Source organism: Sminthopsis crassicaudata, chromosome 1 (assembly GCF_048593235.1).
Source record: "Sminthopsis crassicaudata isolate SCR6 chromosome 1, ASM4859323v1, whole genome shotgun sequence".
In the NCBI taxonomy this organism is placed as follows: domain Eukaryota; kingdom Metazoa; phylum Chordata; class Mammalia; order Dasyuromorphia; family Dasyuridae; genus Sminthopsis; species Sminthopsis crassicaudata.
Genome location: NC_133617.1, coordinates 74,853,069 through 74,878,065, shown reverse-complemented (window position 1 = coordinate 74,878,065; position 24,997 = coordinate 74,853,069). Strand labels below are relative to the sequence as shown.

General features: G+C 37.9%; 2 protein-coding genes across 8 annotated transcripts in view; one reads left to right on the top strand and one right to left on the bottom strand.

Annotated features, from left to right (window-relative positions):
* Positions 1-4,555: 4,555 nt before the first annotated feature.
* LOC141539322 (myelin-oligodendrocyte glycoprotein-like) lies at positions 4,556-24,520 on the bottom strand. Of its 7 annotated transcripts, XM_074261971.1 has the most exons (9): positions 24,262-24,515; positions 20,215-20,399; positions 16,547-16,779; positions 12,589-12,675; positions 11,844-12,185; positions 9,729-9,842; positions 6,734-6,850; positions 6,222-6,353; positions 4,556-4,930 (listed from the first exon to the last, which is right to left on the bottom strand). In XM_074261971.1, exons 4-9 carry the CDS (start codon positions 12,668-12,670, stop codon positions 4,908-4,910), a joined length of 810 nt encoding a protein of 269 aa, XP_074118072.1. In that variant the 5' UTR covers positions 12,671-12,675; positions 16,547-16,779; positions 20,215-20,399; positions 24,262-24,515; the 3' UTR covers positions 4,556-4,907. The 7 variants fall into 7 exon arrangements, 6 of the variants coding, with proteins under 6 accessions (XP_074118072.1, XP_074118044.1, XP_074118062.1 ...); XR_012481272.1 differs by lacking the exon at positions 16,547-16,779 and having other exon boundaries at positions 11,980-12,185; XM_074261943.1 differs by lacking the exon at positions 16,547-16,779 and having other exon boundaries at positions 24,262-24,514.
* The window catches only part of LOC141539319 (myelin-oligodendrocyte glycoprotein-like), a 52,225-nt gene continuing 32,086 nt past the window's right edge, over positions 4,859-24,997 (top strand). Inside the window, exons 1-3 of the mRNA XM_074261929.1 lie at positions 4,859-4,958; positions 17,273-17,395; positions 22,417-22,471. The gene's annotated coding sequence lies outside the window, so the exon portion shown is untranslated. The remainder of the gene's footprint in view (positions 4,959-17,272; positions 17,396-22,416; positions 22,472-24,997) is intronic.

Below are 24,997 nucleotides of genomic sequence, written 5' to 3'. Positions count from 1 at the left end.
TCTTTGGGTATGGATAGGGTTTTTCATAAGTCCTTCAGAGTAGTTGTAGATCATTGCTGAAAATAGCAGTCATTTACAATTGATCATCTCAGCACATCATTATTATTATGTATACAGCACATTTCACTTTGTATACAGTACATTTCACTTTGCTTGAGTTCATGGAGGACTTTCCAGGTTTTTTTTTTTTTTTTTTCCCCAAGAGCATTCTGCTTTTCATTTCCCATAGAACAATAATAATCCATGGAAATCATATATCACAATTTATTCAATCATTTCCAAATTGATGGGCATCCTGTCAATTCCCAATAATTCTTTGCCCTGAGAAGAGAACTGTTACAAACATTTTTAGACATGTTAGTCCTTTCTCCCCTTCCCTACTTCCCTTTTAATTTCTTTTGTTAGGTCAAAGGATATGCATGCATTTATAGCCTTTTAGGTTTAGAGCATATCTTTTGATCATTTATCAATTGGGACATGGCTCTTAATTTTTATAAAATTGACTCAGCTTCCTTTAAGTTTGAGAAATAAAACCTTATCAGAGAAACTTGCTTCAAAATTCTTTTTACAATTACTATTGCTAACTGCATTTCTCCCATTTATTTTATTTTCTTTCTCTACTTTCATTGTGCTTATCCTCAAAAGTGTTTTTCTATTGACCACTTTCTCCCCCAATATGGCCTCTATTTTATTATTCTCTCCCTTTTCTGCATCCCATTCCTTTCCTCTTTTTTTTCTGCAGGGTAAGATGGATTTCTATATCCCTATTGAGTGTGTATGTTTCCTCTTTGAGTCAATTCTGATGAGAGTAAGGTTCACTCCACTCTTCTTTCCTTTCTACTGTAAAACCTTTTTCTTTTCTCTTTTTTATAGCAGATAGTTAGAACCATTCTACTTGTCTTTTTCCCTTTCTCCCAGTACAGGGGACTTAGTTTTAAAAGCTCATTCTTCAACTTAATACCTGTGTGGCCTTGGACTTTTCTACTCTGGGGCTCAATTTCTTCATGTTAAATGAGAAAGGTGAACTAGATTCCAGCTTCTTAAAATGTGGTTTGCAATCCCACATGGGGTCTTGTAATTGATTGTGGAGGTCACAAAATTCTATTTTATTATCAGTTTGTATTGCACACCTACTTATATACTTATATACAAAATTCTCAGGTGAAAAGGTATCATGAGTGGAAGCCCTGAACTATGTATGTATATATAATATACACATACACATATGTATATATATATAAAACCCTTGAAGTCTCTTTTGAATAAATCTACAATCATAAGGTAGTAATTTTCCTTGAAAAGGCTTGTGGCTCTTATTTAAAAGTCTCAGAGCTCTTTAGGGAACACAAAGCTTTCTTAAGACAAGGACAGAAACAAAGATAAAGGACTCATGAGTAATAGTTCACATTAAATAAATGATTTGAAGGTTTTAGTGGTCTGCAAGTTCAAAATGGTTCAGCAACATAAAATTCATCCAAAAATGCTAGCAAACACGTAGTGTGCATTAAAAGAGGCAAATATCTAGGACATGAGAGGGAATGATTCTTCTATACGATGCCTTGGTAAGACTACTTATAAAGAATTATGGTCACTTTAAGGTTCCTCATTTCAGGAAAGATAGTGACAAACTGGAACATGAGCAGAAATGAATAGCTAGGGTGGAAAGGAGACCATGGAATATTAATGCTAGTTGAAAGATTTGTGAAAGAATCATTATAAAGAAGATAATCTTTATCTTCTTCCCATTTCCTCTAATATTGGTAAGAGACAAAAAAAAAATCTCAGAAGCCAATTAGTCCAAGATTTTCACTTTACTGGTAAACATACTGAAGCCAGAGAAGTTCAATGGCCTGCCCAATGTTCCATGGGAACTTTGTGGTCCTATGTAATTTCCTTGTTTGGGGCTAGAAGTGGGAGAATAGTGATCATGTCATATAAATCTATGGCTGTGATAAAACTGATTATCTGAAATAAAGGGAAACTGAGGACAAAGTCACCAAGCTATCTGTGATTCAATTTGCAGAGCTAGCATTTGTGTATTAAACTAGGTCAATTGATTCCTCAGAGATCAGAGACAAGGAATGATTTACCGAGATTGTTTTATAGAAAAAAAGAGCAATTGGAAGTTATAGGAACCTGTTTTGAACATAATTTAATTGGACAATGCAGGTCATCTGCCTAGTTAGCTTCTACTAGACTTCCTTAATCCTATGCTACAAGTCCAGGTAGTACCTTTTGTAACTGGAAAGTGGACTGGGAAAGAGAATTTGTGGTCAGTGGTTAGCAATTACTTCCCATCTTCCTTAGAATAGTCCATTACTCAACTTAGACTCTAGCTCAAGAAAAAAAAAATAGCTCACCTCTAGCTAACCTTTCTTTAGGTGCTAGAAAGGGGAACTTGGCCTCTGATTACTTTCACTATCTAGAAAAGGAAATGTAACCTTTAGAAAAATCTTTTAATCTTATGATTATTTTATTCTACTAAATTATCTTCTACTAAATGATAAAGTCTTCTCTATTCATTATATCTATAGGTGTTGCTGACATAAGTGACTTGAACTTAGTTCTGTTAGTCTAGGTTAGCTGTTAGGGATAGTTTTTCCTAAAGAAGAGAGCCTAATCTTATAATGAAAGTAAAAATAAATCAAATTAACTAATAATAGCTGATTTCTTTTGTCAGTTGGTAGAGAACCACAAAGCATGGAGATGGTGGGCTAACAGAGAGGAAGAACTCTTTTTGGACATCTACAAGTCTCAGGAGTCTGTGGCAAAGCTTCTGGTATTCCATTTTCTTTGTGCATCTAGTCTTATGTGTTTTGGCAGTCCCTCCCTAACCCCTTCTCCAATGCTTGGGGAAACCCCCCAAAAATTTCAAAATTTGTCCTTGGTTCCTTGGATTTCCCCTGGTATCTCTCAAACTAGTGAGGAATCAAAACATTTCTTTTACATTTTGCAAAGCCTCATTATGAAACTGAGAAAATAGAATGCTAGCAAAAATTCCGTTTAGACTATCAATTCAGATCACATAACATGGTGAAAATCTCAAAAAGGAAACATGATCTGAATATAAATGTTAGAGCACAAGAAAAGGAGATAATGTTTACATCAATGACCTTAACTAATTAGGGATAGAGATGATCATAAAAGATAAAGTAGCTAATTTTTACTACATAAAACTGGAAAGTATTTATACAAGTACTTAGCATGGTAAATACTTTAAAATGCATAGTAAGTGCTTAAAATGTTTATCTATTGACTGAAGTTTGAATTAGTACAGAATGAGCTAACTGGGGAAAAATGTGCAAAAAATTATTTTGATAAAAATCTGATAATGAAATATAATAATAAGACTGGCCAATGAAGGCCCCGTCCTTAAAAGCATGCTCATCTTTTATATACAATTTTCTTTGTAGTTCTTTGTTAAAATGTTTGTGGTTACTGATAAATGCTAGTTTCATAATAAAGAAGCTGATAAGATTAAAAATACATCTATGATTTTTCTCAAAAATTAGAGCTTTGTCCAGAGCTTGGAGAAAGGTTACAAAAGACAAATTAGTTCCAAACCCCTAATAATAGTAGCATAGTCCATTTACATAATTTTACACAACATTTCACGTGTATTTAGTCATTTGATCTCTCCCTGTTTTTTTGGTGGACTCTAATCTCCACTTTTACTATTTTGCATGTTTCACCCACACTCTGACCCTTTTCCTTTAAGAGGAGGCAATATTTTTACCCCACAGATTAGTGTCTGGAGACCAGCTGTTACTTCAAAGTTGATGAGAATAATTTCTTTACAAAGGGCACTTCATAGAGAAGGGGTAGTAAGTGGTAAGTAAGAGAAATAAGTGGTAAGACCTGGGAAAGGTCAGGGAAATAAATGCAATCAATTACATTACATGTGCCCCTCCTACTCTCAGCTTCACCTCCCCTCCCCAAAATTCTGACTAGAGCAGGTTTTAGAATTTGGACTGAAGGACATCAGGTCTGTTGTTCTTTGCTCTGGGATGAACATTGCCATTTTGAATTCACAATTCCCCAAAAGCTACTTTTCCTGTTCTCCACTCTGTGGTTGCTATGAAAAGTAGCTGCTATGGTTATAACTTCACTTGTTTTTGTGCCATCCCTAAACCTTCTTCTAGTACTGTTCTCTCATCATCTTTACTTCCAATCTAAGAAGATAGTAGGCTGATTTGAATTTTCTTTTCCTCTCTCTGCTATCTATGGAGTGAGTAGAAGAACATGGGGAAAGGATTTTTTTTATCTAGTTCTTTACCTTATTTTCAAGAGAATTCACTTCTGGTCACCCAAATGGACACAGGAGCTTTGTATTTTAATCCTATCGTGTGAATGGTGTAAAGATCAGGTTGAAGTTGTCTGGGAACTATTTGGTTGGATGGTTACTTATCCTGGTATTATCACATAAAATGTGGTCCATTTTCTCATCCCTCTCCTTGGGGTTATAGATTAGTACCAAACAGAAAAAGTGATATTTCTTTCATGTTTTTAAAGGTGAAAATACTATATTTTGATCCACATTCAGTCTCCACAGTTCTCTCTCATTTTTTTTTAATTAAAACTTTTTATTTTCAAAATATATGCGTGGATAATTTTTCAACATTGACCTTGAAAGATCTTGCGTTCCAAATTTTCCCTTCCTTCCCCCCACCCCCTCCCCTCGATGGCGGGTAATTTGATACATATTAAATATATTAAAATATATGTTAAATCCAATGCATGTATACATATTTACACAATTATCTTGCTGCACAAGATATGACATCAGGAAGCACAGAGAGAGCGGCTTTACAGTCTCTTCAGGGTCAGAGAGCATCTTTCAAGGCTTCCTGTGTAGTCCCATGGTGAACCCCTGAGTCACTGAAGTTTTCGGTGCTGGGCCTGGGGCTTCACTCAGATGTTTGGCAGCAACCTTAAGAGACAAAGCTTCTTGAGACAAGGTTGGTGGTTGATTACGGGGTTTCTGGATTTCTGATTTGTTCTCCCAAGTTGATTAAGAATCTTTAGGAAACTGATTGCCACTTTCAATTTCACTTTTAGTTCTACTGAGACCTCTTTATTGGGTTCCTGTGCTAGATGGCTTGAAGCTGAAGTGACTACCTCTGGGGAAGAGTTCTTTGTAGCCTTAGCTGGCACTATTGTCTGCCCATCTGGAAGCAGCACTCTCACAGAGTAGACTCAGAGGTCAGGTCAATCTCACTAGAATTTTGATCAGAGTTTATTAAATTGGAGTACATGCACTCCCAAGGAGTCTGTGGACGGTTTTCAGAAGGCACCATGAACTTGGTTGGAAAAATAATTTCATCTTTATTTTCCCTAACCTCTAATTGAAATTTAGGCACAAACAGGTGGGAGAAGTGGTGGGCATGGAGAACACAGCAAGGAAGGGTAGGACTAAAGTAGTGGTCAAGAAGAGGACCATTATGGCCTTTCATTTTTTGTACCCCTTCTAGGAACTAAAAACAAGGGAAGGAAGGAAGTCTGTTCTGTATCAGGGTTGCTCACGTTAATGGGGGATCAGAGCTCTGAGAAAGTAGAGAGTAAAAAATGGGTGATGCATGAGAGGCAGAGTGGAGAAGGAAAACAGAGAGGGAAATTGAGAGTTGAAAAAGAGGGAGATGAGAAAGAGGGAAAGAGAGAGGGAAGAGAGAGAGGCATCAGGAAAGAAGGAAGGGAGGGAAAGAGAGATCAAAATGGAAGAAAAGATATAGAAGGACTGAAGGAGAGAGTGAAAACAGTGTGGTGTGTGTGTGTGTGTGTGTGTGTGTGTGTGTGTGTGTGTGTGTGTGTGTGTGTGTGAGAGAGAGAGAGAGAGAGAGAGAGAGAGAGAGAGAGAGAGAGAGAGAGAGAGAGATTTTTTGTTTGTGACTGGGGAATTTATTGGCAATGGTAACACATTCCTGAAGAATGCTCTCCTCCATCCAACTACAAAGCTCATCTTCCTCCATACATTCACCTAGGAGTATCCCTAGGTGAATTTTGTATCTATTGTGTATCCTGTTCACCGACAGCCTTATCTTCCCAATTACCTCCCAGCTCATCCCAAGTGTAAATAATTGCCAATTCCAGCTGTAATTGCTTCCCTTCTTTGTTCCCCACTCCCAAAGTACAAGTGAATTTCAAGACTCCAGGCCCTCCACAGCTTTTTATTGGAGAAAGGCAGGCCAATCTGTGTATGCGCAGCTGTGAGTATCTGGAATTACCTTTGATTTGGCAGCAGCACAGTCTTTTGAACAGAAGTGTCATAATCATTCTCCAGGGCAGGAAAAGTGAGATCAGAAAGGCCACCCAGTCCATCCAGTCTAGTTTGTCAGAGTCTTTCTTGTGAGAAAACCCTGCATAACAGCAGAAACCATCAGTTGCACTGGTTCTGAGTAAGGTCTTGACCTTCCCTACCCAACATCCTTAAAGCTAGAAGGGCGGGGATTATAGGTTTCAGTTCCCCCTCCTTCTAATGACTTGAGCCCCAGCCAGCCTTTCCTCTGGAGCTTTGGCACTGCCTAACACCTTATACTCTCTAAGAGTCCATCCATCCTCATCCCCTTGATCCCATCTCTAAGACAGACTTAAGACAAATGGTGGATCCACAATGGAGGCTTGTAGAGGTATTCAGAGACCAGGACTGCAATGGGACTCAGGGAATGGGAGTGGAAGGGGACTGAGTTTTAATGGTATCCCATAATTTGCACCCATCCCTGAGCCCATCCTTTCTTACCTTGGCATCGTAGCAGAATCCACAGGAAATACAAGGCAATTTCAATTTCAAATGCCCAAGATACAGCCAGGATACCATTTCCTTGCCATAGCCAGGGACTGGTCTGAGCAATATGTTCTGAAAGAATCCCCAATCCCAAGAAAAGACTGTGACCCTTGGGTCCCTCTGCCCCATAGCAGTCCCATAACCCCTAGAAAATACCAGGACATTCCTAGATGAAGAAAGCAGATGTTGAAATCAAAATAGGCTTTCAGATATGTAAGAGAATCTCCATTAATCTCTGAACCCGTAATGATTCAGTCTAGTTGCCTGTGCATTAGAGGCTGTCTTATTAAACAAGAAAGAAGGGATGAGAGCATTCTAAGAAAAGAAGGTTCTGGAGAAATTGCATTAGGTTATCTAGGAAGGCCTGAGAATGAACAAGGGTTGGCCCTGAAACCCATCAAATAGGGAGATCAAATAGAGCTACTTCATACTATGCTGTATTGGAGGAAATTTTGTGAGGGCCCAGAGAATTTCTGTAACTTTTCCACTTTTTCTTCCCAATGTAAGGATGGACTTGCTTGATTCCTCAATAACAATGTACAAATAATCAATTCAATCAAACCACTTTAGACTCTGTATGAACGTTTGGGTAAGTTATCTGATAAATTAAAATGACACCAGACAGGAATTATGTTCCTACCGATTGAAGGATTTCATTAGATCCTCTGGGTCCTATGTAAAAGTTAGGTGGAATCCAGGGAATTGTAGATATTGCAGAAAATATGGATTTTCAGTAAAATCCTTAAGGAGCAGCTACCTATGAGGAAGGAGATAGCTCATCCTCAGCCATGATCAATTCTTTTTCACATATCCTGTCTTATTCTTATCTTTGGTCAGAGGAAGACCTTGGGATCCTCAAAGAGTCTGGAGAATGTGAGGTTTCCTATTTGATTACCTAGCATTGTCCTCCTGGGCCAGCAATGGCTGACAGAAGTATCTGTATTAAGGAGTTGGTGTTATGTTTGACGTAGGTTCAGCAAATTGTCAGGGATCTTTTCCAGTAACCTTTAAATGGGAGAAAGGAAATTCCATCATCTTTTATCTGTGAATTATATCTCTGTCTCCTGTGTTCTCTGAAGTTGAACTCACTTTCCCCTGAACTCTATATAACATGTCATAGACTTTTGGGAAGGAAATTTTGTCCAATTGTTCATACTACCTAAGTAAATACTGCTTCCTTAAAGGCTGACTTCAGTTGTTTTAGGAACTAATCATCTTGAGGGGAAGCACACTGATGAGGGCTTGAGCCAATGACATTAGAGTCATCACCAGCTCCTTAGTGGTACTCCTAGAATCCTAAGGGGGAGATATAACCTTACTTTAGGACTTAAGACCAATCAGTGAGACTGGGAATTGGGATAAGGATTCTTAAATTATATATATATATATATATATATATATATATATATATATATTTATATACTCAGAACCGTGAGAGTCCTGGGAGCCTGACAAGGCTCTGGTCACTTATTCAATGCACTGTCCCCCATATCTCTGTGGCCAAAACCTTAAAAAGGGTGATTCTAAAAATGCTCACTCTTGGCCAGCTTTGATTCTCCTGTACAAACTTGTAACATGGTAACGCTACACTTTCTGGTATATAAAGTTTACATATACTATGCTAAAGTGTCCAAAAAAGGAAACAACATTGAATTTATATTCTGACCAGGGGCAAAAGATAGCAGGAACTATCTTTTTTTTTTTTTCTTCTCTTCTCACTTTGGTTGGTATGCTAAGATCCAGTTAGCTTTTATGTTGAACCTGTAAAATGTTTCATTTTTACGGAATCCAGAGGGCTTACCACAGGGAAGAGATTGACTCATAATGATACTGAAGTCAAAATTGTCTGAATGCAAATTTGAGACAGAAACTGGAAAACTGGAAGACTGGGTGAAATTTTTCAAGACTCTTGACTCTTTGGGAAGACTGCTTATTTGCCATTTCATTCCATTTTATTTCTTCTAAGTGACTGGGAACAGAATGGATGATGACACCTGTCACTGAACTCTTGAATAGCTAAGACAATTGGGATAGATCTTCCAGAGCTAATAGTGGCTGAAGCAGAGGCTCTGCAATGGAGTTGGGACCAATGCATTAGGCAGATAAAATGGATCAGAGAGCTGAGTGAGAGACAGAGATGGTCCAGACCACTGGAAGTTGCTGTGAAATTTCAGTTGCCATTGCCATTGTCAGGACACTCATCACAATTCACTGACATTACTCTTCTGTTTTTCTGACTTCTTGTCTTTTTCAAATCACTGAGTTTTGGGCCAGGCCACAATTGTGTCCTTCTGCTTCTTGATTAGGCATTATAAGAATGAAATTGAAAGTGATATACAACAGGTTTCAAATTAGTTGCATGTTTCCAATCTACACTGCACACTTCCATTGGGCTAGAATCAATTGCTATATTTACGGAACATCTAACAGTGGAAATTTGAAAGCATAAGATCATTTCAGAGAAGACATTATTTGCACTATTTGGGATCCTGTAGAATGATTTTCATTCTTTTACCTTGCCCCTGGGGTGGAGGGTTAGTACTAAAGAAAGAAAAAAAAAGTTCTTAGTATTTCTATCAAGTTCTAGCAAAGCTTTGCCCAGAGTAGGCAGTAGATTTACTGAAGAGATGGTAAAAGAGGATCCTGGAATGGATAATATTGCCTTCTTCTTTTAGAGTTTTCCAGCTGACCAGAAAGTGTAGCGTTACCATGTTACAAGTTTGTACAGGAGAATCAAGGCTGGCCAAGAGTGAGCATTTTTAGAATCACCCTTTTTAAGGTTTTGGCCACAGAGATATGGGGGACAGTGCATTGGAATAAGTGACCAGAGCCTTGTCAGGCTCCCAGGACTCTCACGGTTCTGAAAAATTTGTGCTAAATTTGCCCAGAACCATTCGAAGGATCACAAAAATGCCCTCCCCCCCTCCCTCCAGTTTGTCTTCATAATTACCTTGGTATCGGAGAAGCAACCATGTGAATAAGCCAAATGTTAGTACCCAGACAGCAGTTATGTATACAATGAAGACGATCATCCAGAAAACCAATACTGGTTTAACTTCTTCACCTAAAACATAAACCCCACCAAAACACATCAATGGCGGAAATCTCATGCCAATCCATCTCCCCTGGCCTAGAACTAGGGTTTGAGATGAGGAAAGTTGCAGCCTCTTCACTCCCCACATGTAACTATCTTTCTTCCAGAAAGCACATGATTCCCTTGGTCTAGGAACACCTTTGATGAAGTCAATTTTATTTAGGGAGAGGTATTTTGATCTGGCCAAGTATAAAGGAAGACCAGGTTTATATCATGATGGGCCTATGAATAACTGTTGTTAAAATATCTGGCAAGTCAAGGAATGTTCCATAAGGGACTACATCAATTTTTTTCAATTAACATTTCTGAATTTATATATTTCCTTTTCTTTTATTGGTAATATGAGAAGATACACTCAATCTGAAGTGTGAGCAGAGGATAAATAGGAAGGAAAAAGGATTATTATAATAGACAAGGACATGTAATTATGAGTTCTGGCAGCAATAGTCAAAAAAGGAACATATATGGTAGAGCTGATCTCAGGATTCAGGGTGTCAAGCAGGATTGGGATCACTTATGTGCAGGAGATTTGGCACTTTGAATTGTAATTTAGGTGTCAAGGAAGGTGAACAAAACAGTGAAAGATAAAATCTCTGAGGCCCATGGCCAAGTTCTCCTGGATTTGTTCTAAAAAGGAGCTAACTACTCATTCACCCTGTATTTCTCCACCTTGTCCCTGGAGAGATACTGAGAAATCTTTTCTGATGCTTTAAGCCTGGATTTATTATATTCGTGGCAATTTCCTAAATTATCTTCTTTGAAAATACTTAATTGTAGTTATTCTTAACAATTCTATCCAAGACAATTCTGAAGGACTTATCACAAAAATGCTATCTATCCCCCCAGAGAAAGAACTGAGAGATTTGAATACAGATTGAAGCATTAAAAACTTTGTGTTTCTATGCTGATCCATGTTTTTTTTTCTAACATGACTAATATGGAAATAAGCTTTGGACATGTGTAACCTATATCAAATTCCTTGCATTCCCAATAAAGAGGATGGGGAGGGAAGGAGAGAAATTGAATCCTGTAAATTATTTTTATGGGTAATTAGAGAAAAATAAAATATTAAATGAAATAAGAAAATATTTTGGTTAGTAAATAATACATTAATTCCAGAATATTACCTTAGTGCAATCAATATTTCTCCTCTAATAATTAATTATGAAATAATGCATAAGTTACATGATTATTATGTAAAAAAGAAGCTTCAGATTACAAACTGGTTTCATGTCTCTTAATTTTACGAACTCATGCTCCAAGTGTTCCGGTATCAGCATTTCTGGATTCAGTCCAATACCTTAAAAAAACTTTAAAGCCAAATGTTCCCTGTTTGGAAAAGTTTAGGAAGTACTAGTTTCTTATGCTGCTAACTATTAAATGATACTATGTTCTGGCTTTTTGTGGCCTGGGGAAGAGAATGATCAAGTGAATGTTGGATGGGGAATTTGGCCATGAGAGAGTGATGTTCAACCTTTTACAACCCTTCCTTCCCCTTCTACCTACTTGTCCTCTAATTCTTTTCAGTTTTTTGATTCTTACTCTTTTTTTCCCCAAGGAACCTACTACCTCTGGAGGCTATTTTCAATTTCTCCTCCTACTTCCTGAGGTCCCAGTTCCTCAACAATGACTTTTATTAACACCATGGACTCTTATGGGTTACCTTCACTTCTTCTCTTACACATTCATTTCACTTTATGTGTTATCTTCCTTTATTAGAGTGTAAACTCCTTGAGGGCAGGGGCTCCTTCTTTTTTGCTACTATTTATAATTTCAGTGCTAAGCATAAGGCTTGACACATAGCAAGGATTTAGTAAATTTTTTTAAATTATAGATTTGACTTTCTTTCCATCATCCATCCCTTAGTAAATTAATTCTTAAATATATTATCCCTTTGGTAGGAGAATAAGCACCTAGTTGGGAAGAAAGTATGCTGTACCCTTTCAACCCATGCCAAGATAATTTTCTCACCTGAGACTTTTAGTATTACGTCAGCTTCCTTTTGATGAAAACCATTTTCAAAGTAACATTTGTAGCTTCCTTCATCTAAGAGTCTCACATCCTGTATCTTCAGAGTGACATTCCCACTATAGATAGAATCTCTCACCAGTTCTGTCCTCCCTTGATAATTAGGATCCTGGTCTCCAAATTGATCTTCCCCATCTTGATAGAGATGAACTACCCGAGTAGATTGGAACCAGGCCACCTCCATGTGCTCTGCACTTTGTGCTGGGGAAAGGTAACATGGCAACTCTGCAACTTCTCCCACTGAGACGTGGATGGGTTCTGTAGGTCCAATAACTGAGAATCTCCCTGTTCAATCAGTTAGGAAGAAGATGTCAGGACTCAGAGAAGAATTCAGTAGAATTAAGAGGCCAACCTTTGTGGCATAGTTGGGGGAGAAGAATAGGGTTTCCAGGTCAGATGAGAAACAGGGAAAATGAGAAAGGAGGGGGCAGGAGAATGAAGGGATCCCAGGGAAGGATGAAGAGAAGAGAAATAAAAATGGTGAAAGTATTGAGAATTCCCCAAAGTGAAGAAAAAGGGAAACTAATAAATACTCCAGGAAATGATGTTGGGAAGAAAGGGGTTGAGATGTCAGGCAATGAGGAAATGGTTTAATGGAGAATGATGAGGGTTGGGATAGACTCTCTTCAGCTTCACTCCTCAATTCATGAAACCCCACTACAACATACTAGGAAAAAAATACTCATACCTGAGGCCATCGTGGATGTTTCAAGGAAGAAAATGGGGACAAAGAAACTGAATAAGTGGCATGAGAGGCTGATTAAATCCATCACACCTAGGAGAGAAAAATAGAAGGAAGCATGAGGAAAGGACAGTGTCCAAAAGCCTTAACCTTTGCTTATACTAGACTTGTAATCCAGCTACCTTATAGGGACTCCAGTTTATTGGAGGTCTTTCAGAATTAAATCTACCTTTGACCCCACCAGACCCAAGTCAGAGTCAGAAGTTCACAAACCTTGGATCAGGAAAATAGCAATCAGACTCTATCCTAGATAAGATCATTTTGGGTACACTGAAAGTTTGCTTATCACTAGTCTGAGTGTCCCCTGGGATCTCTGAATTCAGTATTCAGAGAAAGCAGCATCAGGAACACAGAAAATAGAAAACATGACCAAATAAATCCCATTAATACTCTTCAGAAGTGAGCAGAGTTTTTGGATAGTATAAATGATTAAAGGAATAAGGCTTGAAGAATGAATGAATTAACAAGATTCCCATCATAATGAGCTATTATAGAGAGAGGTCAAGATACAAACTCAAAATAGTTTGTATTTATATTTACATTTTTAATTGTAACCTCCTCCAAAACATTTACAAGCAAAGCTTGCAAGACAAACTCAACTTCGAAATAGTCATTCTGAATTGTTGGAAGAAATGGAGAAACTGTTTTTGAAAATAATTAAAATGATTTTATAATTGAAATGAGGTTTCTAGGATAAAGAATATAACAGGAATTTGAAATTTGAAGGAAAAGATATGTAAGGAGAACTTACAATTTAGTATAAGAATTATATAATCTTAACCAAGTAAGACACTCCTTGAAAATTTGGAAGAACCAAACAAGTTAATGACTACATGAGATACCATGAAATATTAAAAATCTTTCAAGAGAGGATTCTGGGAAGATGGTGGAATAGGTCAGAAAATTTCAGGCTTCCCAGATTTCCACCCACAAACATAAAAAAATTTGTACCTTAAGGTGAATATTGTGAACTAGTGAAAAACAAAGAAGACTCAGGGCAGAACAGGGATCTTCCTGGGATAACCCGAGATGTTTTTTTTTTTTTTTAAATTCATTTTTCCAAATTATCCCCTCCCTCCCTCCACTCCCTCCCCCTGATGGCAGGTAATCCCATACATTTTACATATGTTACAATATAACCTAGATATAATATATGTGTGTAAATACCTTTTTCTTGTTGCACATTAATTATTAGCTTCCGAAGGTATAAGTAACCTGGGTAGATAGACAGTAGTGCTAACAATTTACATTCGCTTTCCAGTGTTCCTTCTCTGGGTATAGGATAATCCGAGATGTTGAAGAAAGACCACAGTTTAAAAAGTTTGAGAACCTCTGGCACAAAAAATTAATTTGAATCTAATGAAAAGTATGCTAATAACATCAAATGTAAAATAATAGGGATAAATGCACATTCTATTATATATGGGTTCAAAAAATTCAACATCACCTTAATATAAAATAAGGAGATATGATCAGATGGCAATTTGTCTGAAAAAAGTGTTTCTTTTAGTAGACTGCAAGCTCAACATGAGTCAACATTGTGTTAAAGCACCATAAAAGCTAATTTAATCTTGAGTTACATTAAGAAAGGCATAGTATCCAGGACTAAAGGTTGCTTCCCTTATCAGACCACTGCTGAAGTATTGTGTTCTTATTAGAAAGTACAGTGAGAAGTTGGAGAAAGTCCAAGTAGAGCACCCAAAGTGGTTAAGTATTTTGAGACTATGCCATTTGAATATAAATCAAAAGAACTGGGGATATTTAGCCTGGATAAGAGAAAATTGGCAAGAAGTGAGAGACAGGCAGTTGTGTTCAAGTATATTCAATATCTTTTACATCAGAATCTTTTCTTTCCACTCATGTCACACCTTATTTCACACCCTTATCATCTTTTACCTAGATTATTGCAACAAAGTTCTACTTGGTTCCCCTTTCTCATCACTTCAGTCCCTCACACACACTATTAGAAAAGAAAGAAGGAAAATAAGCTAAAGTACCTATTATGTGCCAGGCATTGTGCTTTTTACAAATACTCTCCTATTTGATCACAACAACTCTGTAATATATGTGCTATTACTATTCTTATTTTATAGTAGGAAAAATTGTGGCAGATAAAGGTGAAATGACTGGTTTAAAGTCACACAGAGTGTAAAATAATCTGAGGCTAGATTTGAAGGCAAATTTTCCTGATTCCCGTCCCAGTGCTCTAACCACCATGATGTCTAATTGCCAAAGTAATTTTGTTTAAATACAGATCTTACCATGTGAATGATTTATTCAATTAATTCTAGTGGTTTTTAAGTACCTTTAGGATGAAATAAAAACTCTGTTTAGTTTTTAAGCCTTTTACAACTGGCTCCAACCTATCTTTTTTTTTTATGCTTGAAATTTTTTTTATTTTGAAGAATAGGTTATATAGTTTAATGACTCCAGGGATTAGAAAATTGGGATATATAAAAATTACTCTAGTTACAGAGGATGGAATTATTTATCTGATAGGTGAGATTTAATGACTTTTAAGGTCTTTTAGAACCCTTTCTGATCTAGTCTTATTGGGAGTTTTCATGCTCATCAATTTAATTGTGTGGAAACTTATATGGATTCATTATAAGAGGAAGAACAAGCAACCCAGACCCAAAGATAAAAAGCAAGTTCCGGGAATATGTTATAGAACATGTCTACAAGAAAATGGATCCAGGAGGGAAATGGGCTTGATGGAACTAGGCCATGAGTGACAATTGGATCTGGCAACAGGAAAGAGTGAGTGTTCACAATTACCTGTTTGATCCTTGCTATGTAACTTAAGACCCACATTAATGTAGTCTAAGGATCTTTCTGAATATCCTCACTATCCTTGTTCTGGAGTTATATGCCTGATAAAGCCACTTTGGTCTCTTAAATCCCTTTATTTTACTGGGTCTTTCACTCATTTGGCCATTTTAGTCTGTCAAATTCTCTCACTTTCTAAGTCCTTAAATTCCATAATTCTTTCAGTTGCTCAGTTCTGGCCTTAGAGTCCCAAGTGTGTCTTGGTGGACTTCAGGCCTCCCAGGGTAGGGTTTGTATACTAGTTTCATTCTGTGAGAATCTAAGCCTAAAATTGTCATTTTGAATCTACTATAGAAAAGAAATTGACAGCTGGCTTATTTCCCTATTATGCCTTGTCTTTTCTTTTGCCTTCCACTAAACCCAACACCCACAAAAGATGGGTTTCTTCCTTCCTTCCTTCCTTCCTTCCTTCCTTCCTTCCTTCCTTCCTTCCTTCCTTCCTTCCTTCCTTCCTTCCTTCCTTCCTTCCTTCCTTCCTTCCTTCCTTCCTTCCTTCCTTCCGCTTGCTTCTTTCTTGTTATAGGAAATTCTAGATAAGGGTCTCAGAGGCTCTGATAATATTCATGGAACTATGGAATTTTAGAGTTTGAAGTTTGAAGTTTAGAATTTTGAAGTCTGAAGTCTCTTTAGAGACCATGTAGCTTAATACCTCTTAATCCTTTATTGGACACCTATAGCTGTCACACACATTTTTACAAGGGAGAATTTGAGGCCCAAAGAGGAATAGTAACCTATGGGAGGTCTCTCACTTAGGCAAGGGCATCACTAGATATTCTGAGTTCCAGAACAGGTCTGCTTTCTCCTTACTACACAGAAGCCTTGCTTAGATCCTGGGAAAGCCATACAAAGTGGGCCAAAATTTCTCTGTGCTTCATCCTACTATGAGCTCAGTGTGTGTGTGTGTGTGTGTGTGTGTGTGTGTGTGTGTGTGTGTTTATGTGTATGTGCATGTGAGAAGAATTCACATACAAGAGAGGCCAGAGTGATAACTTTGGAAACACAGGTGGCTATTGTATAGGGAGAAAAACCAGAGGAAGGCTCAAAAAGGAGCCCTGACAGGCAGGATGTGGCTCACATTGTCAGCAGTCCAGATGCAACATGGGTAAAGGAGGAAGCTCAAGACTCTTCTTAAAGGAGAAGTGAAACAGGATGTGCTTGTGGAAAGTGGAGCAGTTCCTCTCTGCAAATCAGTGTTAAGTCCAGTCTTAAGAAATGGTTTCTGGGATATTGGATTCTTTTTCTAATATAAAAGATGAATTTCTGGGCTGCATGAGAGGAAGTAGTTTTCATACTGCAAATTCCCTAAACCTACGAAACAAGCAACAACAAAAAGTTTTCTGAGGGGCAGCTGTGAATTAATGACTAGGATATAAAGGGTCTACCTTGGATTCAGAAAGATTATGATTGAAGTTCTGTCTGTGAACCATAAAGATGTTGAACCTTTTCATATCCAAGTAAACTCACTGAGATTAAGTGGCTGACCTGCCTAGACAGAATTTTCATTCTGTTTGACTTACAGGCCAAGATCCCTTCCCCCTGCCCCAGAGTTTTCAGTAACATAGCACAAGGGGATAATGATCATATCCCCCTGAATCTAAGGAAGTGAATAACCTGGAATCCAAACAATATGGTTCCCAAGGGCAGCAGTCAGTGACAAAGAGATTTCCCCTATGTTCAGCTGCTTTTGGAGCATCCAAGTCCAAGTCATCAAGTATATATTGAATGCTAACTACATAAAAGGCCTTATTCTCAGCACCAGGGGAGACAGGAAGGAATTTACTTCCCTGTTCTTGTCTTGGAGGACTTTCCAGTCTTATTGAGAGAGGAAGTTTGGGACACCGTGGCTATAGTGTTGGACCAACAATGAAGAAGGAAGACCTGAATTTGAATCTTGACTCAGACACTAGTTGTCCAGATACCCTGGGTAAGCCATTTAACTTCTCTCTGCCTCAGATTCCATATCTAGAAAAAGACTATAAATAATAGTACTGACTTCATAGGGTTTTGTACTGACTTCATAGGGTTTTTTCAAGAATCAAATGGAACAATGTGTATAAAGTGTTTTGAAAACTTTACATGCTATTTGAATTCTCACTATTCTTTTGATTATTATTATTAGCTGAGCCACTGTTGTGAAATGAGGCTAGAATGGTGGCAGTATGGGGAAGGAGTAATGTATAGAGTGCAGGTGACATCTGATTGTGAATATCTTTGTGATTAAGGATTTTGTATTTTATCTTGTGATCCAATGAGAAGTCCATGGATGTTACTGAGGAAGCCTAGTCTGATTAGAGCCATGTTTGTTTGTTTGTTTTTTTTTGTTTTTGTTTTTGTTTTTTTTAAAGAACATTAATGAAGCAGACTGGAGAGCAGGCAGGAATAAGGATCCCATCCTTCCCAGAAGCCTTTCTTTTGAGTCCCACAACCATGGTCTGATCCATACTTACTTGCTGAGTCATTTGGAAACCTTGCATGCTGGTATCTAATTCACAAAGGAGAGAGTAAACACAGCACTGAGAGCAATATTTCTCTTCTCAGCTTCCTTGGAAGGGCAGACATTGAAACAAATGGCAGGGAATGGAGAGAAGAAAGAAGATGGTAAGGAATGATAGAGAAGAGAAGATCTGGGGCTCTGAAAGAGCAGATAAAGTCCTACCAGCTAGATCAAAGCAATCAATTAGCAAGCATTCATTTCAGTGACCTTAGGATCTCAAACTCAGCATGTTGAATACAGAACACAATGTCTTCTCTTCCTTTTTTCCATAGATCTCATAGGTCCCATTACTGAAAAGTGTTTTGTTCAATAGGGCAGAAGAGGGGATGGGATCAAAATAGAGATCAATAGAGGCTGGGTGGGTGGGGCCTTGATTTTACAACCCAGCCTCACAGAATAGGATACTTAGAAGGGACTTCAGTGGTTATCTAGTCTAAGTCATTCTGGAAAAAAAAAAACAAAAAAACAAAAACAAAACAACTTCCTATAATATATCCAGCAAATGACCATTCTTATTCTTATTGGAAACCTTCCAGGAGGCAGAATCCGCCATCTCCTGAGGGAGCTCATTTCACTTTGGGTCAGCCCTAATTTGAGGAAGGTTTTCCTGACATCAGACCTAACCTTGTCTCTGGGCAACTTTTTTTTTCTTTTCTTTTTTTTTTCACCTCTAAAAATGCTGGTAAATTAGTTCCTGTAAATTAAGGCAACTATGAATTAGTCTCTTTAGAGACAAACCCCATTTTCTCTTTTCCTTGGAATTCTTTCCTGTTATGCCTTTAAACTATTCCCAGATTTCCTCTCTTGTATAACAAACAGTGAGGGAGTAATATTGTCCTTTATGGTTTCCATCATTTTCATTCCAGCAAGCTATTCCATCCCCTTTGAATAAAAATTTGATGTGGGAAGGACTTTTGAAGGGTAAACTGCTTATTAAGGCAAACCAGGAACTTATTAGCTGCTTTGCTCTAAGATAGAGATGAAAAGGATAGAACCCTGAAGTGGTAGGGGGAGGGGAGAAGAAGAGAGGATGATAAGAGAAGAGAAAGAAAAGGAAATAGGAAGGGAAAGAATTAGGAGAGATCATGAGTTGAAGTAAAGTAGAAGATATGATAAGAACATTGCAGCAAGGCTTAGGAGAGTATCAGAAAATGATTTGGGGTAAACTGAAGAATCAAGGAACATAGTGTTTCTGTAACTCCATTTTTCAGCCTTCAGACTGTTGAGATGAAATCTAGTTTTCAGGGCTCCTGGTATGGGAACCAAAAATATGATGAGGTTTAGGTTTTAGGATTCCTTTTTATAGGGAACCAAATGATAAGGTCTAGATTTAGGGAACCAAAATGAGATTAAGGTTTCTGGTGGTCAGGGAGTTAAATGATAAGGTCTAGTGGCAGGTTTGGGGTTCAGGGAACCAAATGGTGAGGTTTGGCTCCCCTGCACTCCCTTGAGATTAGGCGCAAGAGTAGGGAGTTTTGGGGAACCCCTTTCTGGAGGCACATGATTCTCTGTAAAGGAATATACAAACCCAAAAACCTAGATTGATAGAAGAGGTTTCTTATAGGGATTGGGAAGTAAGGTTAGAAATCCTGACAGAGTCTAAAAACTGGGTTTCAGCTTGAACTGGAATTTGAGTAGAATTGAAGGAGTTTCTTTAATTGAATAGGGTTGGAATTCTTTTAGTTCTGGATTGAACCATCCCCACCTAGATAACAGAATGAAGCTATTTATTTTGTTTCCCTTGGGTGGGGTACCTCACTGAGGCAGTGTTGAAGAAGATATTCCAGTTTTGGGGTTCCTTCTTCAAGATGTAGATAAAAACAAACTCTGATACCTATAGTTAATGTGGGCTCTCAAGGACTGAAGAAGTAATAAGGACACTGAAGAGAAAAGAGTTCGAGGGAAAATCTCTATTACACTTAAGAGAGGACATAAGGAAGAAGACAAAAAAAAAGTATTAAAACATAGAGGGGGGGGCAGGGAAAGAAAAAGAGCAAAAGCAGATAGAGCAAAAGGAGGAGGAAGGGAAGGAAGATTAAATAGGAAGGTTAAGACTGTGTCAGGGACAAGTATGGAAAAGCAAATGAATAAGACTGGGGGGGATAGACAGCATTGGTATCTGTAAGGGACACAAGGAATCAGTGACTATACAGGGATATAGAGTCAATGACTGTGACAAAGGTAAGGGTATGTTTGATGGAGGAGGTCTGTGGGGAACTCATCTTTGTGAATATAAAGTCATTACTTACCTTGTGATAATTCCAAAGGCAGCCTCTGCACTGGAAGAAGAGATCTGGAGCCAGGTTAGAGGTAACGTCCCTAAATACAAAGAGGTCCAGAAGTTCCAGGGCACGATTGGTGTGGATGGTTGGGGCTTCTGCTATATGGTGCAGATTTCTGTTTTGCCTGTTCTGTCCGTCAATTTTTCTGACACCTTGGGGGTAGAATAGGGAAAACTGCTTTTCTGTGAATATCTCCTTGTTAGAGGAGGAGAGAAAAGTTCTGCTGCCTTAACTCTCCTTTGTGACTGAATCTACAAGGCGCATCATGATGGGTATCTCTGACCCAGAAATAGAAAAAAAAAAAAAAGTGAAACGAGAAAGGGGAGGATCCTTTCTGAGTGCTTGCTCTGAACTTTGGGTTGCAGTCCATCTCTACTTACTCCAGCCTACTCTACTTCCCTTTCTCTTTCCCCCTTCCAATCTTTATTTCTCTGGTCCCTCAAAGCTCTCCAGTAATTCTGAATAGGAACAGACTGTCTAAAGAGCCACTCCCTTAGTAGTTTCTATAGGCCAGCAGGATTGGGTAAGGTGAGGCAACCTTGCTTGCTAGCTATGGAATTGCATAGCCGCTTTCCCCCCTAGTAGATCTGACCCCATTCTGGGGATATTAGGCATTGATCTAAATTATAAGGAAAAAAACATTTTAAAGAATATTGCACGAGACTGTGAAGGGTTTCAAAGATTGTGCTGTTAAGATGACTGTTGGTTGAGTTGTTGAGATAATTTAAGCAATTTTGGTGTTATAATTGCAACATGAATTCCTCCAAGAGAAATTGAAGGCATCTGTTCTCGAGTTCTACAACTTTCTCACTTCTTCCATCTTCTCAGATTTCCCTACAAAAACAATCTACTCATTTCTTCACACAGGTTCCTATAGTTTTTCTCCAAAACACCCAGGGCTGGGAATTTTTGTGCTTATAAAGATGGGTTGTGTGATTCTTGAGCCTCCTGTTAGATTGGACACCTTTAGAGAGATGGAATCAAGTCTGATCTATTTTTTACTCTTTTCCCTCTTCCCTCAGAACCCTGTAGAGGTTCCTCCCTAGGGGAGAGTATAGGATATTCCCCACAATGATTTGCTGTTGAATTATTCTATCCATGTGACTGAATGAGCCACCCAATATATTCCTGTTCTCTGATCATTCCTCACACCAATAGGAGATCTGGTGTCCCCAATTTGATGGACCTGAGACAAGATTGCTTTTGATGACTTATTCTTAGGTGTGGGTGGTCCCTGAAAAAGAAAGGGTCCACTCCCCCCAAATGTCTTGAGAACCTTGCTTGATTAGTAGACAGAAAATGAGTGTCTCTAGAAGAACTAGCTCAGCCCACTCTGCTCTTTTTCCAGACTTCCTTATTTTTGTTGTTTTCAGATACCCAGGATCACAATCTCAGCCAACCTTTATTTTTCTTTTTTATTCTCTTTCTTTCTCTTCTCCCATCTCTTTCTCTGTTTCTCTCTCCATCTCTCTCTGTGTTTCTTTGTCCCTATCTGTGCTCTCTCTGTATCTGTGCCTGTATTTGTCTATATATTTTTGGCTCACTTTGTGTCTGTGTCTCTTCCTCTCTATCTCTGTTTCTTTGTGTGCTTGTGTCTCTCGCCTATCAGTAACAAATCATGTTGATTCTGCCTCTACAACATTTTCCCTTTTATTCCATGTATATAAACACCATTGTTTTTCAGGCCCTCATGTTCTTTTAGCTGGGCTGTTGTGATCTCCCCGTTTCTCTTGATTCTGTTTCAAAGTATCCTTTACATAATTTTCCTAAAGTATATCCCTAATTGTGATGACTTTTTTCTCAATAACCTTTAGTAGTTTCCCATTGCATGTAGCACAAAATAGAAGTATAAGTCTTTGTTCAAATATTTAAAATCCTCCACAATTTGGTACCCACTTCATTATCCAATCTTATTTCACATTACTCCCTATCATAGTAATTAACAACTTGTACTTGAGATTTAGTGCCTAAGTCAGAATGAGAGAAAGGGTGAGGAGGGAGGGGAGGAAGTGGAAGGGGGAGGAAGAGAGAGAAGGGAGGGAGGAGAAGGGGAAGGGAGAGAGAAACACACACACACAAACACATAGAGAAAGAGATGCACATACAGAGAGAGTCAGAGAGATGAAAAGAATCTTGGAAATAATTTAGCTTAAACTTTTTGCTTTACAGATGGGGGAACTGAAGTCTGAAGAGATTATATAACTTATTGAAAGTCACATGGATGGTAAGTGTCAGAGCCAGGATCCACAGATCCCAAATTTAAAAAATTCACCAAAGATTCAGATTACCAATGTACCTATAAAGAGGGATTGTTATATTTGAGAACTATAATTTGATCTGGTAAGTGCTGGGTCTGTTTCCAATCAATTCCCTGGTAATTTAAGTTCAATAATGAAAACACTTTGAGACATCTGATCGTCCTTCAGCAATTAACAGAAAAGATTTTCTCAGACATAGGAGGAGAAAGGTATTTGACAAAAATAGGCACTGAGGATGCCTCAAGTTGATTCAGCTGAGCTAAGCTGCCTTACTTGAGTTATCTATTAGGTATCAGAGTGTTCCTGGAAATTCTCCAGTTTGGTTTGTATTTAAGTAACCAAGAAATGACATAAACTCACTAAGCCTTTAGAACCAACCAACTCATGAGAAATGTCTCAATATCTTTTTTTTTTTTAATTTAATTTAATTTTTTTTTTTTTAAGGCTGGGGTTAAGTGACTTGCCCAGGGTCACACAGCTAGGAAGTGTTAAGTGTCTGAGATCACATATGAACTCAGGTCCTCCTGAATTCAGGGCTGGTGCTCTATCCACTGGGCCACTTAGCTGCCCCTTCAATATCTTTTAAAGCAAAAATGAACCTAACTGTAGGAGGCTTAGGGTTTTGCTCCTACAAGAGCAGGATTTGTTTAGTGTAGAAACTCCCTCTTCATAGCATAGATCAGTCTGGTTACTTGGCGCATTAAGATTTTAAATAATTTGATGGTGGTTATACTAATATGTGTCAGGCTACACCATATGGTCTCTTAGTTCTTTTATTACTGCACATGATGTCTCACAAAAAGAGGATCAAGAACTAGAATGAAACACATGGAGCTTAGGAAAGCAGGTACAGTCAGAGAAGGACTATGAGAGCTATCACTGTGAATCTGAGTGTGCTGATTGTCAGGCCTCCATAGGAGAAGTGTCAGTAGGTGGTTCTTTGGAGAGGTACATCTAGCTTTGATGAGTTCTCTTTTTCTCTTTTGGTGGGTGGGTCCCAGTCACTTTCACACGTAGCAGCTTTCTGAGACAGTAGCAGGACACAATGAGTTTTACATTAATGTTCTCTACAAGATGAACTGGGATGGTTTCCCATCTCTAATTTCATAGGCTATTGTTGGGGGACCAACTAAAACAAATATGAAACAATGTAGGTCATCAGTTTCCAAAAGAAAAAAAGGTCATAAACAAGGACAGAGTAGAGACAGCTTGCTGGGTGTCTCTTAAGGACCTTAAGGGTTTCAGAGGGCTCTAGATCTGAGGAATTTTCATCTCTTTGTAACTACTCTACATTCCAGTCAAACTGGACTACTAATTTAAAAAAAGTTCTTGGCATTTTGAACAATTTTTTTGAATATTTTATCCCCTCCAATTACATGTAAAAACATTTTTAATCCATTAAAAATTTGTTTCAAATTCTCTTCTTCCTCTTCCTGAGGTGAGCAATTTGATGTAGATTATATATGTGCAATCATATAAACATATTTCCATATTAGTTACGTTTGAAAGACGCTCCCCCCCTCAGTTAGGTTAAGATTTATGATTTGCTCCTAGAGAATGGCTCATTCCCACAACAAGACCTAAGATACCAGGTTATGTGAAAATGCTTAATAACAATGAATTATAAAAAAGGAAAATAAGAATTGACAATGCACTTCTTACAACAAAAATACTTAATGCATTCTATGATTAATATAACTAGTACAATACAAAGAGATACGTGGACTAGCGGAGAAAAGAAGAAAGAATACGTCACCGATTCCGGGAAGCACCAACTTTGCAGACCTCTGGCTGGGGAATCCTGGATTATAGCCTTGCAAGTTTGAACCAGGAGGGTCCCAGGCAGAGCGTCTTCTTCATGGGTGAAATTCCAATTTGGATATTAATTTATCACGACTTAAATAGCCCAAGGAACAAAAGGAGCTAAATGCCAGCAATCCTGATTTCACTTTCTTGAGTGAATACAGATGAGAGGCCAGTCCTGCCAGAGTCTGTCAAGAATGAAACTTTACTTCTGGATTGGCTAGTTCCAGTATATAGATCGTGTCCTTGGTGGATTTGGCCAGAATAAGAAACTGTATAAAGATAATAAAAATTTTTTTTAAAATGGCATACAGCAAAAACAGTGAAATTAGGAAAACTATTTAGAGGAAATTTAATTAGAGAATTAAATAAATTAGAAAAAATTAGAGGAAAATTCATGTCTCTAAATGCTTACATTTATAAAATAGAGAAATTACAGACTAATGAATTGGGTATTCAATTACAAAGCTAGAAAAAAATAAACATTAAAAATGTCTAGTTAAACACTAAATTGGTCTTAAGCCCAAAGACTTTAAATGCTCATAAGAGACTTTAAAAGGCAAATAAGAGAGTTAGAAGAAAAAAGTGAGAAAAGAAACTGGAGGTATGCAAAAGAGTCAACAGCTTGGAAAAGGAAGGCAAGTCCTTAAGAAATACAATTAGCCAAATGCCAAAAAAAAAAAATCTAC

What these genes read in the sequence shown, in the direction of transcription:
- LOC141539322 (XM_074261971.1), bottom strand. Translation starts at nt 12,670, where the DNA reads ATGGATTTAATCAGCCTCTCATGCCACTTATTCAGTTTCTTTGTCCCC. An exon ending in GTTGCTTCTCCGATACCAAG is followed by an intron (nt 6,851 to 9,728) that starts GTAATTATGAAG and finishes GGATTCTTTCAG; the next exon opens with AACATATTGCTCAGACCAGT. An exon ending in GTGCTGCTGCCAAATCAAAG is followed by an intron (nt 4,931 to 6,221) that starts GTAATTCCAGAT and finishes TTGTCTCTTAAG; the next exon opens with GTTGCTGCCAAACATCTGAG.